Here is a 15,629-nt window from a genome sequence, read left to right as displayed (position 1 = left end):
TTTTTTCCCAAATCATCCGTCTTTTTTGTTTATAGCACAAAAGATGAAAACTGAAGAGGTGATCAAATACCACCAAAATAATCCTCTATTTGTGGGAAAAAAAAGACATCAATTTTATTTGGGTACTGCGTCGCACGATCGCACAATTGTCAGTTAATGTAACGCAGTGCCCCATCGTTGGTGCCAATGGGAGGAATTATGCCTAATTGTTGGTGCCAATGGAAGGAATTGTGCCCCATCACTGGTGTCATTGGGAGAAATTCTCCCCCATCATTCATGTCAGTGGGAGAAATCGTGCCTCAAGGGCCAGATAAAAGCACGTGTAGCACCCTCCTAGGTAGGTGCTAGGTAAAACATATATGGCCCTGCAGGGCTTGGCCCAAGACATTGTGCTGCCTGGGTCCAAGAATGAAATGCTGCCCCCCCCAAAAAAAAAATCCACGCCCTCCAAGAGGCCCCCACATTCTATAGGACTATGAAAGCAATCAGAGGGGTGTGAGTGTGTACAGAGTGACAGCAGGAGCAGGACAGAGCAGTAGACACTGGGCAGATGACCGCACCAGGCTTTCTACTGTCTATAGTGCCACAGTGCCCTGCAGGGCTGTGGGCATGGTACAGTAGAATGCAGTGCTGCGGGCATAATAAAGAAGAATGCAGGGCTGTAGGCATGGTACAGTAGAATGCAGTGCTGCGGGCATAATACAGAAGAATGCAGGGCTGAGGGCATGGTACAGGAGAATGCAGGGCTGTGGGCATGGTACAGGAGAATGCAGTGCTGCGGGCATGGTACAGGAGAATGCAGTGCTGCGGGCATGGTACAGGAGAATGCGGGGCTGCGGGCATGGTACAGGAGAATGCAGGGCTGCGGGCATGGTACAGGAGAATGCAGTGCTGCGGGCATGGTACAGGGGAATGTAGTGCTGCGGGCATAATACAGAAGAATGCAGGGCTGTAGGCATGGAACAGGAGAATGCAGGGCTGCGGGCATGGTACAGGGGAATGTAGTGCTGCGGGCATAATACAGAAGAATGCAGGGCTGTAGGCATGGTACAAGAGAATGCAGGGCTGCGGGCATGGTACAGGAGAATGCGAGGCTGCGGGCATAGTACAGGAGAATGCCATCCAATGACAGCACACCATGTCCAATCACACAGGTGACACAGGAGGGCACAGCATGTCCAATCACACAGGTGACACGGGCTGTAGACCTATAGAAGCCATCCAATGACAGCACACCATGTCCAATCACACAGGTGACATGAGCTGTAGACCTATAGAAGCCATCCAATGACAGCACACCATGTCCAATCACACAGGTGATATAAGCTGTACACTTATAGAAGCCATCCAATGACAGCACACCATGTCCAATCACACAGGTGACATGGGCTGTAGACCTATAGAAGCCATCCAATGACAGCACACCATGTCCAATCACACAGGTGATATAAGCTGTACACTTGTAGAAGCCATCCAATGACAGCACACTATGTCCAATCACACAGGCTGTAGATCTATAGAAGCCATCCAATGACAGCACACCATGTCCAATCACACAGGTGACACAAGCTGTAGACCTATAGAAGTCACCCAATGACAGCACAGAGAATGCAGACACAGCTGTATGAATGCACAGTGCAGACAATATAAGGGAACAGGAGAATATTGTGCAGACATACAGACAGAGTGCAATAGGTCCCTATAAGGGCTGCACCTCTCCTCATCCAATCAGATGAATGAACCTTTATGGCACACATGGCCAGGAGCCGTGCACCACACACCGGCGCCCCTCCCCCCACAAATACGCTCTATATAAAAGGGGAAGCCGGCGGGCTCCAGGCACAGGCCTAGGAGGACACTTGTTCCCTCACCTCCCCATACCTACCATACAGAGCCATAGGCCCCCGAGCCCACCGGGGTGAGGTGCTGATACCGCTCCGGCACCTCCCACACCGTCTTGTTCAGCTCTTTCCGATAGAACTCGCTGCGGCTGCTCATCTCGGTGGCGCCGGCCGGCACACACAGCCCTGGCTGCAGTGGAGGAAGGAGGCAGGAGGAGGAGGAGATGGAGAAGGCTGGGGGAAGGGAGGAGGAGGAGGAGAGGGATCGGTCAGGTGGAGGGAACACTACTCATAACAGAAAACACATACTCAGCACTGGATTTTTTTTTTTAACAATAGCCGAAGAAGAGAAGAGGCGGCCGGGGGCCGCCCCTCTCTAAGTGCCGCCTGGGTCCCATGGTCCCACCGGGACCCATGGTAGGGCCAGCCCTGTGGCCCTGTCTGCTTATCAGGGGGGCCTGAATTCTCAGCTAGTCTGTCACATGTTTCCAGGTGTGTCTGTTGAGACTGGGGAGTCTCCCCACTGTATCCAATAAGGGATCTTGTTGGACGGTGGAGGAAACCTTGCTAATAGCACACCAGGGTTTATGACTGTCTCAGTGGTCGGAGTTTGCCGCAGTGCACCCTGGGATTGGAAATAAATCCTGAGGGAGCATGTGACAGAGCATCTTTTGGCGGGAGCATCAGTCCCAGGAGGAGGTGAATGCTTTTTCTCCTCCTGTCAGAGAGTGAAGATGGTCCAGGCAGTCAGCCTAGGGAACCGGAGGTTGAGCTGCGCTGCAGAGAGGGATCCAGAGTGTTGCTGACCGAGTGGAGCTGCTGGGCAGAGGCCTTCAGGAAAAACAGTATCGTGAGTACTTAAGATCTGCCCAGGAGTCTGCCTAAGAGAAGGGACCACTCCAGAAGGTCAAGGGGATCCAGGAGCCAGCTAACCAACAGTTGTGGGAGTAAAAGGGGGTGCCAAGTGTCCAAATCCTGAAGATAGGGAAGTAAAAGGGGGTGCCAGTGTGGGGCCTGAAGCGTTCAGCAGTAAAGCAAAGGTGTACAAATAGCTACCTCAGGCAAGAGTACCTCAGGGAGCTAGAAATGACTTCCTTAGTCAAAGGCAAAGTTACAGAGTCAATCCAGCGTTAAACGGCATTCGGCCAGTGTTAACCAGCGTCAAGCAGCATTTTTTCAGAGTCCCCACCAGATTGTGCATAGTTCAGTTGCAGGAGTATCCCACTCATCCCTTCTCCCATCCAAGTTCCTAAATAAATCTAAAAACCCAAAGATACTGGACTGGTTCTTGTCTCAGTGCTCACACTTGGAGAAACATGCTTAAATGTGCTGTTGTTGGTACCGGAGACCCAGGAGGACCCATATACAGCACCGTGGCTGGGAATTGTGCTACACACGCAAAGGGAATCTGGCCCCTGGGCCACAGTTTGGAGATTACTGCTCTACATATCTCCATTTGCCCAGTTCCATCCCAGTCCCCAACAACGCAACATCGTGTCATTGTGGGAAAATTCAGTCCGTTCTGTGGACAGTCCAGGTCACCTGGCACTGAAAACCAGGTTGTCCCTGACCTGTCCCTCTCCACCAATAAAAGAGAACATACCCAACCTTTATTATACGTTAGAGTTAGGATTAAAATTAAAAATTGGAATGTGATGCATCCTTCCATTACTTTCAACTTTTTAAAAAATTCCGGGAGGCATTACGTTGAGCATGAGTATATTTCTCAAACATTAGTGTAACGGATCCTATAGTCTCTATGAGAGAGATCCGTGCATCTTCTCCCGAAATCCCAGTGACAATACCATCAAGCTCCCCATTCCCCCAAACATGAGTCCAGACTTCATGAAGGAGTAAAACGAACTCTTTATTAAACTCACACACAGTCAATTTATACACACATGGACACATCCCCCTCCTTATCAAATTACTACACACAGGTCAGGGGTTGAATGATTACATTATAACATGTAGATGAAATTGTATACAAGAACTGAACTAATTATCTACCCCTCTGAATAGAAGCAATGGGAGTTCATGAATATTTCTAAGGAATAACGACCATAAACAGTATTCTTAACAGATGACAATGACTCAATCAGCCTGAGCCAATTACCAGGAAGACGGCCGTCCTCGAGCTCATGAACTACAATACACATCAGCATATTCAATGATGTCTGAGAAGACAGAGGGTTGAGCTGATGACATTAGTATCTGTCACAAGAAGTACACGGCAGCATGGCAACTTGGGACCAAATCCTCACACCTTTGGAGAGACATTGTTGACAACTAACCCTCTCCCTTACAGGCAAAACTTCCATTTTGTCACATAGCTCCCCCTTAGTTCCATGGGACGGCATACCCGCCTAAAGCCTAACGGGTCGGCTTGGGGATGTCCAGGTAGTAGAGTCTATTTCTCCTGTCTGCTGGGATAACCCATCAGCATTGGCGTTCTGATTCCCTGGCTGGTATTGTATAGTGAAGTTGTAGGGCTGCAGTGCCAAGCTCCATCTCAACTGTCTGGGGTTATCTCCGGCTACTCGGTTGAGCCAAATAAGTGGGTTATGGTCCGTCATTACTGTAAAGGAACGTCCATACAAATACGGCTGCAGTTTCTTGAGTGCCCAAACTAGGGCCAAACACTTTTCAACGGTGGCATAACTGACCTCCCTGGGTATAAGTTTTCTGCTCAGATATGCCACCAGAGGCTCCATGCCATCCTCCCCAACCTGCCTTAAACAGCTCCCAGTCCAAACATTGAGGCATGTGCGTATCTGGAGAGGGTGAGGCATTCATAGCTCGTTCTTGCTGTCTGGTGGTGACTGGGAGTGCTCCTTCCGAAGTCAGGGGTATAAATTGTGAGGTTAAACACCCTAAATCATTCCCCAACAAGACCTCAGCTGGTAAATCTGGCATGATGCCAACTTCCACTGACTTAGCCCCAGTGCCCCAATCAATATGCACCCTGGCGGCAGGTAACTTGTGGATGGCTCCCCCTGCCACCCTTACAGCCACAGCACCCCCAGTGTGCTGTGAGGGTTTAACCATGTTCGGTTGTACCAGGGTTATGGTGGCTCCAGTGTCTCTCAGTCCCCTGGTTTCTTGTCCATTTAGTCTCACTGTCTGTCTGTGGTGAGCCCTGTTGTCCTCAGCTGCTTGCACTGGGTTAGCCTCGTGAAGGGTACCCAATTGCTCCTCAGTGGGTTCAAACCTGGCTATGACTGGGGAAACCTCTGCGGGATAGTGGGGGACCATTGTCTGTGCTGAGGGGGGTGACCCTGGTCGGATCCATGCAGCTTGGTTCCTGCTCTGGGTACAGTCTCGTTGATAGTGCCCAAAGTGCTTGCACCTGTGGCACTGTACCCCACTGCGGGACTGGTATCTGGGTGTCTGCCTGTGGGTGTGGTAGTAGTGAACTGCTGCTTGCGCTGGGGAAGGTGGCCCTGTACGAATCCATGAAGCGTGGTTCAGTTTCCGAGTGCAGTCTCTCTGATAGTGCCCAAATTTCTTGCACAAATGGCACTGCACTCCATTGTGCCTATGGTATAGATTTGCCCGGGCGTTAGGGATTAGTCCTGATTGTTGTGGTGCTGGTGCTTGAGGATAGTACTGGGGACATAATCCTGATGATCCTCTGTCAAGGTCGACCCGCCTGCTCTCATAGAATTCGTCCGCCAGCCTGGCTGCCTCCTCCACTGTCTGAGGTTTCCTGTCTTTGACCCAGTTTCTGACATCTGCTGGAGTGTAGTCGAAGAATTGCTCCAGCAGTAGCAACTGTAGAGCATCTGCTAATGTAGTTGCCTTGCATCCCTGCATCCAATTGCTGGCAGCGCGATGCATGCGGAATGCCCACTCTGTATATGACTCTTTGCCCTGTCTCCTGAGAGCCTGGAATTTTCTTCTGTGTGCCTCCGGTGTAACAGCATAACGAGCCAACAAAATTTATTTTACTTTGTCATAATTGTGAATGTCCTCGTTAGGCATTGCTCTAAAGGCTTCTGCTGCTCTGCCTGATAACTTGCTGCTCAATATCGCAGCCCAGCTAGCTTTTTCCAGGTCCTCTAATACACACTGTCTCTCAAAGTCTTGGAAATAATTATCAATATCCATCTCACCCTCTGTGAAGCATTTAAATGCAGCATAGTTGATCTTATGTGGCCGTCCTAGTGTAGATCCAGGTAGCGACAACATATCCCCTTGTGGTGATCTGGCTCTGGCCTCCCGAGCTTCCCGGATACTCTGTGCTTCCGTAGCTTGTGCCATGATTTGCACCACAATTTCTTGTGAGGGGTTAGGTCCCAGCATACTAAAGCCCCGTACACATGTACCGATTGTCGGCCGACGACCGATCGGCCGATTGTAGGATTGTTAGTATGATGCTTCCGACAGCCGACAGCGCATTTTCGGCCGAACAGAATCTGTCGTGCAAGCATTAAAATTTTTGTTGGCCAACACCAGAACGGCCGATTGTTCGCCAGTCAGTACAGAATTCGGCTGACAATCAGCAGATTTGCAAGACTGGGCATGCTCAGAGAAGAAAAAACACAGGGAAAGTTAACCATCACATGACATCACTTCTACAGTCGGCGGACAAAATTCGTGTGCAGTCTTTTGCACTTTTCAGCGGACAGGACAGCCCTGGACAAAAGACGGGCGATCGGTCGGCCGACGATCGGTACGTGTGTACGAGGCATTAGTCTTTTGGAACTCTGTTTCCTCTGTGTTTTCCATTTGCAGGTTGCTGGTTCGGTCGCTCTCCAGTAGTTCGGCTATTATCGTGACTTTTGGCTTGTTGTTCGCCCCTAAGCCTCGAGCTTCCAGCAGTTCCTTAAGCGTCGTTCGTTTCAGCCGTTCGTATATATGCGCCATTTATCACCTCTTTCAGTTCAGGATATCCATTCGGGAGAAAAATCCCACCGCTTGCCACCAGTGTAACGGATCCTATAGTTTCTATGAGAGAGATCCGTGCATCTTCTCCCGAAATCCCAGTGACAACACCATCAAGCTCCCCATTCCCCCAAACATGAGTCCAGACTTCATGAAGGAGTAAAACGAACTCTTTATTAAACTCACACACAGTCAATTTATACACACATGGACCCCTCCTCATCAAATTACTACACACAGGTCAGGGGTTGAATGATTACATTATCACATGTAGATGAAATTTTATACAAGAACTGAACTAATTATCTAGCCCTCTGAATAGAAGCAATGGGAGTTCATGAATATTTCTAAGGAATAACAACCACAAACAGTATTCTTAACAGATGACAATGACTCAATCAGCCTGAGCCAATTACAGTAAAACCTTGGATTGCGAGCATAATTCATTCTGGAAACATGCTTGCAATCCAAAGCACTCTTATATCAAAGCGAATTTCCCCATAAGAAATAATGGAAATTCAGATGATTCGTTCCACAACCATTTATTCATAAGTCCTTCAGTTTATAGTCTATATACAAAGATTATACACAATGTGATAGGTTGTGTAACCATAAAATGTCCATCCACAATATGCAGCCTTCCCAAGGGGATTAGAAGCAAAATCTAGCAGAGCTACAGAATATAAGAGAGATGAGAGTGTAGCAATATGGTTACATTTAATGAAGGTTCAACATTTAGCAACTCACATGGTTGATGATTAAAATAGGCACATCTAAGTATGCAGGCATCCGGGGTAACGCTGTCCACATAGACCATCTTCTGAACCACCGGCTCTCACCACTGTCAGTCTGCAATCATGACCGGGAAGAATAGCCTGCAGTAGAGTGATCTGAATGTGAGGCTTTGAATCACTCATAGAGTGCAGCGGGGAAGGGATGATGAAGATGACTGTGCAGAGGATGGTCTATGATGTGGACAGACTTACCCCAGATGCCTGCATACTTATGCCTCGTACACACGCAACGATTATCGGCCGACCGATCGTCCGACTTTTGTCCAGAGTGGTGTTTTGTTGGTTGGAATGTGCCTAGACTTAACACGAATTTTCTCGGCCAACAAAAATCTACTTCAGAAGTGATGTCATGTGCTGGTTTACTTTCCGTGTGTTTTTTCTTCTCTGAGCATGCCCCATTTTGCTCATCAGATTTTTGTCTGCCGAAATCTGTACTGACTGATGGAAAATCAGCCGTCGTGTTGATGGCCAACAAAAATTTTATAGCCTGCACACCAGATTTTTTTCGGCCGAAAAGTCGGCTTCGGTTGTCAGAAACATCATACTAACAAGCCGAAAATCGGCCGATCGGACGTTGGCCGAAAATTCCCGGCCACTAATCGATGCGTGTGTACGAGGCATTAGATGTGCCTGTTTTAATCATCAACCATGTGAGTTGCTAAATATTGAACCTTCATTAAATGTAACCATATTGCTACACTTTAGAGGCTCCTCTCTTCTTTTTTATACATGACGCTACTTGTATATCAAGACTTCGCTTGTATATCAAGTCAAAATGTATTTAAAAATTTGCTTGTCTTGCAAAGCGCTCTCAAACCAAGTTTTTACTGTACCTGGAAGACGGCCGTCCTCGAGCTCATGAACTATAATACACATCAGCATATTCAATGATGTCTGAGAAGACAGAGGGTTGAGCTGATGACATTAGTATCTGTCACAAGAAGTAGGCGGCAGCATGGCAACTTGGGACAAAATCTTCACACCCCTGGAGAGACATTGTTGACAACTAACCCTCTCCCTTACAAGCAAAACTTCCATTTTGTCACAATTAGTTTATCCATTTCCCAGATCCAGTCTCCGAGGGTAGCAGGACTGGATGAAACCCAACGCGAGGCTTACGGGCTACAGTGAGGGAAAAAAGTATTTGATCCCCTGCTGATTTTATAAGTTTGCACACTGACAAAGAAATGATCAGTCTATAATTTTAATGGTCGGTTTATTTTAACAGTGAGAGACAGCATAACAACAAAAATATCCAGAAAAGGCATTTTAAAAAAGTTGTAAATTGATTTGAATTTTAATCAGTGAAATAAGTATTTGATGCCTTATCAATCAGAAAGATTTCTGGCTCCCAGGTGTTTTCTATACAGGTAATGAGCTGAGATTAGGAGCACTCTCTTAAAGGGAGTGCTCCTAATCTCAGCTTGTTACCTGTATAAAAGACAGCTGTCCATAGAAGCAATCAGATTCCAATCTCTCCACCATGGCAAAAACCAAAGAAGTCCAAGGATGTCAAGGACAAGATTGTAGACCTACACAAGGCTGGGATGGACTACAAGACCATCGCCAAGCAGCTTGGTGAGAGGATGACAACAGTTGGTGCGATAATTCACAGCCCTCTCAGTCTAGGGCTCCATGAAAGATCTCACCTCGTGGAGTTTTAATGATCATGAGAACGTGAGCAATCAGACCAGAACTACACAGGAGAATCTTGTCAATGATCTCAAGGCAGCTGGGATCATAGTCACCAAGAAAACAATTGGTAACACACTACACCGTGAAGGACTGAAATCCTGCAGCATCCGCAAGGCCCCCCTGCTCAAGAAAGTACATGTACAGGCCCCAGTCTCCAGATCTTAAGTCCATAGAAAATATATGGAGAGAGCTGAAGGTTCAAGTTACCAAACGTCAGCCTCGAAACCTTAATGCCTTGGAGAGAATCTGCAAAGAGGAGTGGTACAAAATCCCTGCTGAGATGTGTGCAAACCTGGTGGCCAACTACAAGAAACGTCTGAACTCTGGGATTGCCAACCAGGGTTTTGCCACCAAGTACCAAGTCATGTTTTCACTCGTTAAAATGCAAATCAATTTATAACTTTTTTGAAATGCGTTTTTCTCAATATTTTTGTTATTATTCTGTCTTTCACTGGTAAAATAAATCGACCAGTAAAATTATAGTCTGATCATTTTTTGTCAGTGGGCCAACGTACAAAGTCAGCAGGGAATCAAATACTTTTTTCCCTCACTGCAAAAAAAGGGATCTCGCAATAGCCACTACCTGGTCATGATCCATTGTGGAGAATCTACATAACCCAGAAGAAATAGAATGGGATCTAGAGTCAGCACAATATCATATACAGAATTTCGCTTAGCTAACACTTCCTGCCAATACTTATATAATCAATAAGACTTTCTAAACGCTGTGGACATCAAGGATGGATACTTGAATGTTGCTGTTTTTCTGGCGCACCAGCAATTCTTCCCCTTTGCTGTGGGTCTTCATCTTCTCTGGTTCATCTTCTCTTTTGCACTTTGAGTGTTCACCAATGGGAGGAATTGTGCCCCATTGTTGGTGCCATTGGGAAGAATTCTGCCCCATTGTTGGTGCCAATGGGAGAAATTTTGCCCCATCGTTGGTCCAATGGGAAGAATTGTGCCCCATTGTTGATGTCAGTGGGAGGAATTGTGCCCCATCATTGGTGCCAATGGGAGAAATTGTGCCCCATCGTTGGTCCAATGGGAGAAATTGTGCCCCATCATTGGTGTCAGTGGGAGTAATTGTGCCCCATCATTAAGGTCAGTGAGAGGAATTGTGCCCTATTGTTGGTGTCAATAGGAGGAAATGTGCACCCTTGGTTGGTGACATTAGGATGAATTCTGCCCATCATTGATGTCAGTGGGAGGAATTATGCCCAGTGGTGGGATTCAGCCGGTTCGCACCGGTTCCACAGAACCGGTTACTAAACATTTGAAAGTTCGCCGAGCCGCCTTACTGTGACCATCTGTATCATCTGCTCTGGCTCTCTCTGCCTCTGTCCATGACGGCGCTCTCTCCCTGCGGGGAGGCGGCTGGAGCCCACACACTGCACTGGTTGCTAGGCTAGAGCCGCTTAGCGTCTAGCAACCAGTTACGTCACCCTCTTTCGCCTCCAGGGCGCCGCGCTGCCTCCTCCCAGTCCCCGCCTATTACAATTTGGCTCCAGCAAAGGTTGGACCCAGGGCAGTGCGCCCCGAGCCCACCCATTGTGTGACAATAGCAAATGAAAATTCGCTATTGTCACACGGATCCTGCTCCTGGCTCGAGACCCGCTTCCTGATTGGCCGAAAGGCAAACCCCATGCCAGGAGGAGGCTTGAGGACTGAGGACTCGAGGAGACGCTGGGGGACTGAGGAGAAGCCACCGCTACAGGTAAGTGCACTGGACTCGGGGGGGGGGGCTTGGCAAGCTGTTCACTTTGCATTGAAAGGGGGCACGCTGCTCACTCTGCATTGAAGGGGGCACGCTGGTCTCTGCATTGAAAGGGGGCACGCTGGTCTCTGCATTGAAAGGGGGCACGATGAACTCTGCATTGAAGGGGGCACGCTGGTCTCTGCATTGAAAGGGGGCACGCTGGTCTCTGCAGTGAAAGGGGGCACGCTGGTCTCTGCATTGAAAGGGGGCACACTGGTCCCTGCATTGAAGGGGGCACACTGTTTACTGTTTTGAAGGGGGCACGCTGGTCACTGCATTGAAAGGGGGCATGCTGGTCACTGCATTGAAAGGGGGCACGCTGGTCACTGCATTGAAAGGGGGCACGCTGGTCACTGCATTGAAAGGGGGCACGCTGGTCACTGTGCATTGAAAGGGGGAACGCTGGTCACTGTGCATTTAAAGGGGACACGCTGGGCACTGTGCATTGAAAGGGGGCACGCTGGGCACTGTGCATTGAATGGGGGCACGCTGGTCACTGTGCATTGAAAGTCGGAACTGGTTACTAAAATTTTTGAATCCCACCACTGATTATGCCCCATTGTTGGTCTCAGTGGATGAAGTAGTGCTCCAAGGACCAGGTAAAAGCAATCAAAGGGCCACAGTTTGGAGACCACTGTTGTAGACAGCTCAATTTGCCCAATTCCACTACAGACCCTAAAAGCACAACATTGTGGGACAATTTAGTCCCTTCTTTGGACAATCCAGGTCACCTGGCACTGAAAATCAGGTTGTCCCTGAACTGGAGGCTCAGGAATCCTACTCAGAAGTAGGGAGTAGTCACTCTGAGTGTTCACCCAGGTGCTGGCCCCAGGGCTAGCCTTGCTGTACTCTTAGGGCATTCCCATTGTGGGAAATCTGGAAGACCTCCATTCGCTCAGGTTCTGGCTGACAGCATAGCTAGAACTGTCCTGACATTGCCAAGGTTTAACTGGGTCCTGAACCTTCAGATCTCAGTACTGGAACCAACTCATGGCTTGGAATATCTGGGTGTCATCCGAAACACACCTCAGGCCAGAGTTTTTGTTCCCCAAGAGAAGTTTCAAACTCTCTTTTCCCAGGCTCGGACTCTTCAGTCCAAGGGTCACCCAATTTGCTTCTGCACGAGAGTTCTGGAGCTCATATTAGTGTTCTTCTAGACCAGGGGGGTCTCCAAACTTTCTAAACAAAAGAGCCAGTTTACTTCAGAATTCATAGGGGGCTGGACTTTGGCCATTGAGAGCAGATAGGGTCCCGTCAGTGTATAAAAAACAATGCCCCATCTTTGGTTTCATTGGGAGGAATAGTGCCCCATCATTGGTGTTAGTGAGATTAATTGTGCCCCATCGTTTGTGTCAGTGGACCCCATTGTTGTGGTCCTCATTGTATATGTTGTGGTTTACCAGGGTTATGGCTGAAGCTATCATTGTATTGGTTTTTCCAGCTGGCGGCTGGCTTTCTCATGAAACCATTCCGAGCGGATCATGAGCTTTCCGAAGCAGTGGGAAGGGATGTTCCTCCCCCTCCTGCCGCTTGCCGGTGTTTTTTGGGTTTACCGTTTTTGCCTGGAAAATGATCTGATGGTGCGGTTGGCTGCTCTCATAGACTGGCTGCTCTCAGATGTCTCCATAAAGAGGACCTGTCATCGTTATTTCTATTACAAGGGATGTTTACATTCTTTGTAATAGGAATAAAAGTGATAAAAAAAAAAAAACAATTAAAAAGGGACAGTGTAAAAATAAAAAAGTAAAAAATAGAAGAAAAAAATTTAAGAGACCCCATCCCTGTGCCATGCTTTTAAGCATCGCCTATGGACATATGTGGGCGTGACGTACATATACGTTCACTGCTGCGTGCAAGTACACGGGGACGGGCCTTTATTATTTAGATATTTTTGAATTGTTTATTTTATAAAAAATGTTCTATTCATTTCCTTTTTTTACACTTTCCCTTTACATTTTTTTTGATCACTTTTATTCCTAATAAAAGGAATGTAAACATCCCTTGTAATAGGAATAGGGCATGACAGGTCCTCTTTATGGGGAGATTGGGGTCTATTAGAGCTCCAAATCTCTCCTCTGGCCCCCCCTGCAGCCGATCAGACTGAGATTGGTGGCCAGGTAAACAAAGGGGCAGAACCGGAAGTGGGGAATACTCGCTGCTCCTGGTCTCCAGGTTTACAGAGCGAGGGGAATGATGTCTGTTCCTATCTCTGTGTACAGGGGAGCCATCACCGCCGGCCACATCGCTCCCAACCTCCGCGATGGGACCGGAGAGCGCGGCAGAGGCGGTGGGAAGGGGGTGGAACCTCCTTTCATCACCCGCAGAAGTGATTGAGTGGCTAATTATCCAATGTGACAGGAAGTCAGGAAAATCTGTGGGTGTTGTCACAGACGGGAGATACATTTCTGCCTTGTTTAGACAATTCACCAATTACTATCGGGTGTCGGCTGCAGAGGTAGCCAGAAAGGTTTAAGGACGTTGGAGAGCTTCAGCTATTCAGAATGAGGCAATTAAGGCCTCTATAAGTTATCCAGAGGATGACTACTGATTGCTGCATACTGAGGCTGTGTGCGTTAAGGAGAGCAGTGAGCTGAGAGACTTCTGAAGGTGAGGTTGTCTTGACTTTTTCTGTGTGAAAAAGAAACCAAATATACTATTGGTTTTCTGCTGTATGACCAGCAGTGTCTGCCCAGCAGTAGGTTGGGACAGACACCATAGGTTGGTGACTGTGTTGTGAAGGTAGACGCCCCAAGTGGCCAGGGTTTATTTTATGTTTGTTTGATTTATGCTGTTTGGATGCTTGCACTTGTTTCCAGCAAATTGGAAGAATAAACCATAGACCGTTGTTTTCAACCACTCCTTGGCTGTCTCTCTGTGTAACGAACCCCCCCCAAGGGGTCACCAACACCCACTCCCGAGCTAACCCCTTACACATGGTCGAGTGCCGCGGGCAGTTAGAGTAAACCCAAAATGGAGGAGATACTGAAACAACTGGTTATAGCAAATGCAAATCAACAGCAGGCAAATGCGGATTTTCAGCGGAGCCTTGCAGCTCAACAACAGGCTCACCAAGAGAGAATTGCAGGCCTGGAACAGAGACACCAGCAGCAAAAATGGAGGCCATCGTGAAACCGCTTCAGAGACAGCAGACCGAGGCTGGGAGTCAGGCCAGTAACATACTGACTTTTCGGACTGAGAAGATTTTAAGAACTGTTGGAGATTGTGTAGAGTGCAAGGAGGCAGTAAAGAATAAACTCAGCGAGTTAGTGACAAGCTCTAAGGATATTCAATCACAAGCTGAGAAGATCTTGAACACAGAAAGCCTTGAGGAGGCCCAGGAGCTACTTCTTCATTATGAGAAAAATATAAAGAAAATACGTTCAAAGAAACAGGATGTTCAGCTCCAGATTACTCGTGCCAAACAAATACAGACTGAAAAGGGATTGTCCAGAGATGTCCAAGAGGAGTTCATGAAGATGGAAGCTGAAATGGAAAATGTAGAGACAGCATTGGTGCAACAAGAAGAAGAATTAAAGGACACAATCCATAATTGGGAGACCATAGAAATTGGAAAAGAGTCCATTGCCCATCATTTGAAGCAGATAGGACCTACACTTGAACGACCCTTGAACTTTGAAACACTGGAAAATGTATCATTAGAACTTCAGCAGGCAAAGGAGCTGTGTAAGAAAAGTGATGATCTATCAGTTCAGGCTGAAAGTCTGGTGAAGAAGTCAAGTGATATAAAGCTTGGAGAAAAAAAGTCAAGACCACCTCACCTTCAGAAGTCTCTCAGCTCACTGCTCTCCTTTATGCACACAGCCTCAGGATGCAGCAATCAGTAGTCATCCTCTGTATAACTTATAGAGGCCTTAATTGCCTCATTCTGAATAGCTGAAGCTCTCCAACGTCCTTAAACCTTTCTAGCTAACTCTGCAGCTGACACCCGATAGTAATTGGCGAATTGTCTAAACAAGGCAGAAATGTATCTCCCGTCTGTGACAACACCCACAGATTTTCCTGACTTCCTGTCACACCACTCAGATCACTTCTGCCTTGTACAGAATCGATGGCTGAACAAAATGATACCTGGATGATGCTTGTAGGTGCACCCACAACCCTGCTATTATCAATGAACCCCAAAGATGTATGCGGTTTGCAAAGCCGCTGCACAAATATCGTGTGACACAACAAATTGCAATGACCGCCATTTTTTTCTCTTTGGTCTCTGTTAAAATACAAAAAATTGTATAATGTTTGGGGGTTCTAAGTAGTTTTCTAGCAAGAAATACTGATACTGCTCGGAAGAAGATGAGAACACCCTGAAGGCCAGTCCTAAAAATTTACCTGTAAGAGCAAATAACCAAAACATCACCGAGAGTACTCAACTGTTTTGCTGCGAGGAACAAATACGCCTACAATCACCATAAGTACGCTAAGTACAAAAATACCAATATGGTAGGGTGACCAGATGTCCCCAGTGCCTGGGGACAGACCCCGGAATGAGGACACTGTCCCCGGACCACGTGTGTTCCCGATTCTGCCCCCGGATTCAGGGGCGGTGTACCTATTGCTGACAGCCTAGCAGTACATTTAGCAGTGTGACCATCCGTTCAGCATAGTGTCAGTGAGAGTGAGAGGAGCAGAGCTGTCAAA

The 15,629-nt window shown here is 47.6% G+C and overlaps 1 protein-coding gene across 1 annotated transcript in view; it reads left to right on the top strand.

Annotated features, from left to right (window-relative positions):
* The window catches only part of LOC309549422 (uncharacterized protein), a gene marked incomplete at both ends in the record, with an annotated part of 57,940 nt that overhangs the window by 8,949 nt on the left and 33,362 nt on the right, over positions 1 to 15,629 (top strand). Inside the window, 1 exon segment of the mRNA XM_082249708.1 lies at positions 14,202 to 14,623. Within this exon segment, the coding sequence (XP_082105834.1) occupies positions 14,202 to 14,623 (422 nt within the window).

This window comes from Pelophylax lessonae (genome assembly GCF_965119305.1).
Source record: "Pelophylax lessonae genome assembly, chromosome: 1".
In the NCBI taxonomy this organism is placed as follows: Eukaryota; Metazoa; Chordata; class Amphibia; order Anura; family Ranidae; genus Pelophylax; species Pelophylax lessonae.
This window is presented reverse-complemented; position numbering and strand designations above follow the sequence as displayed.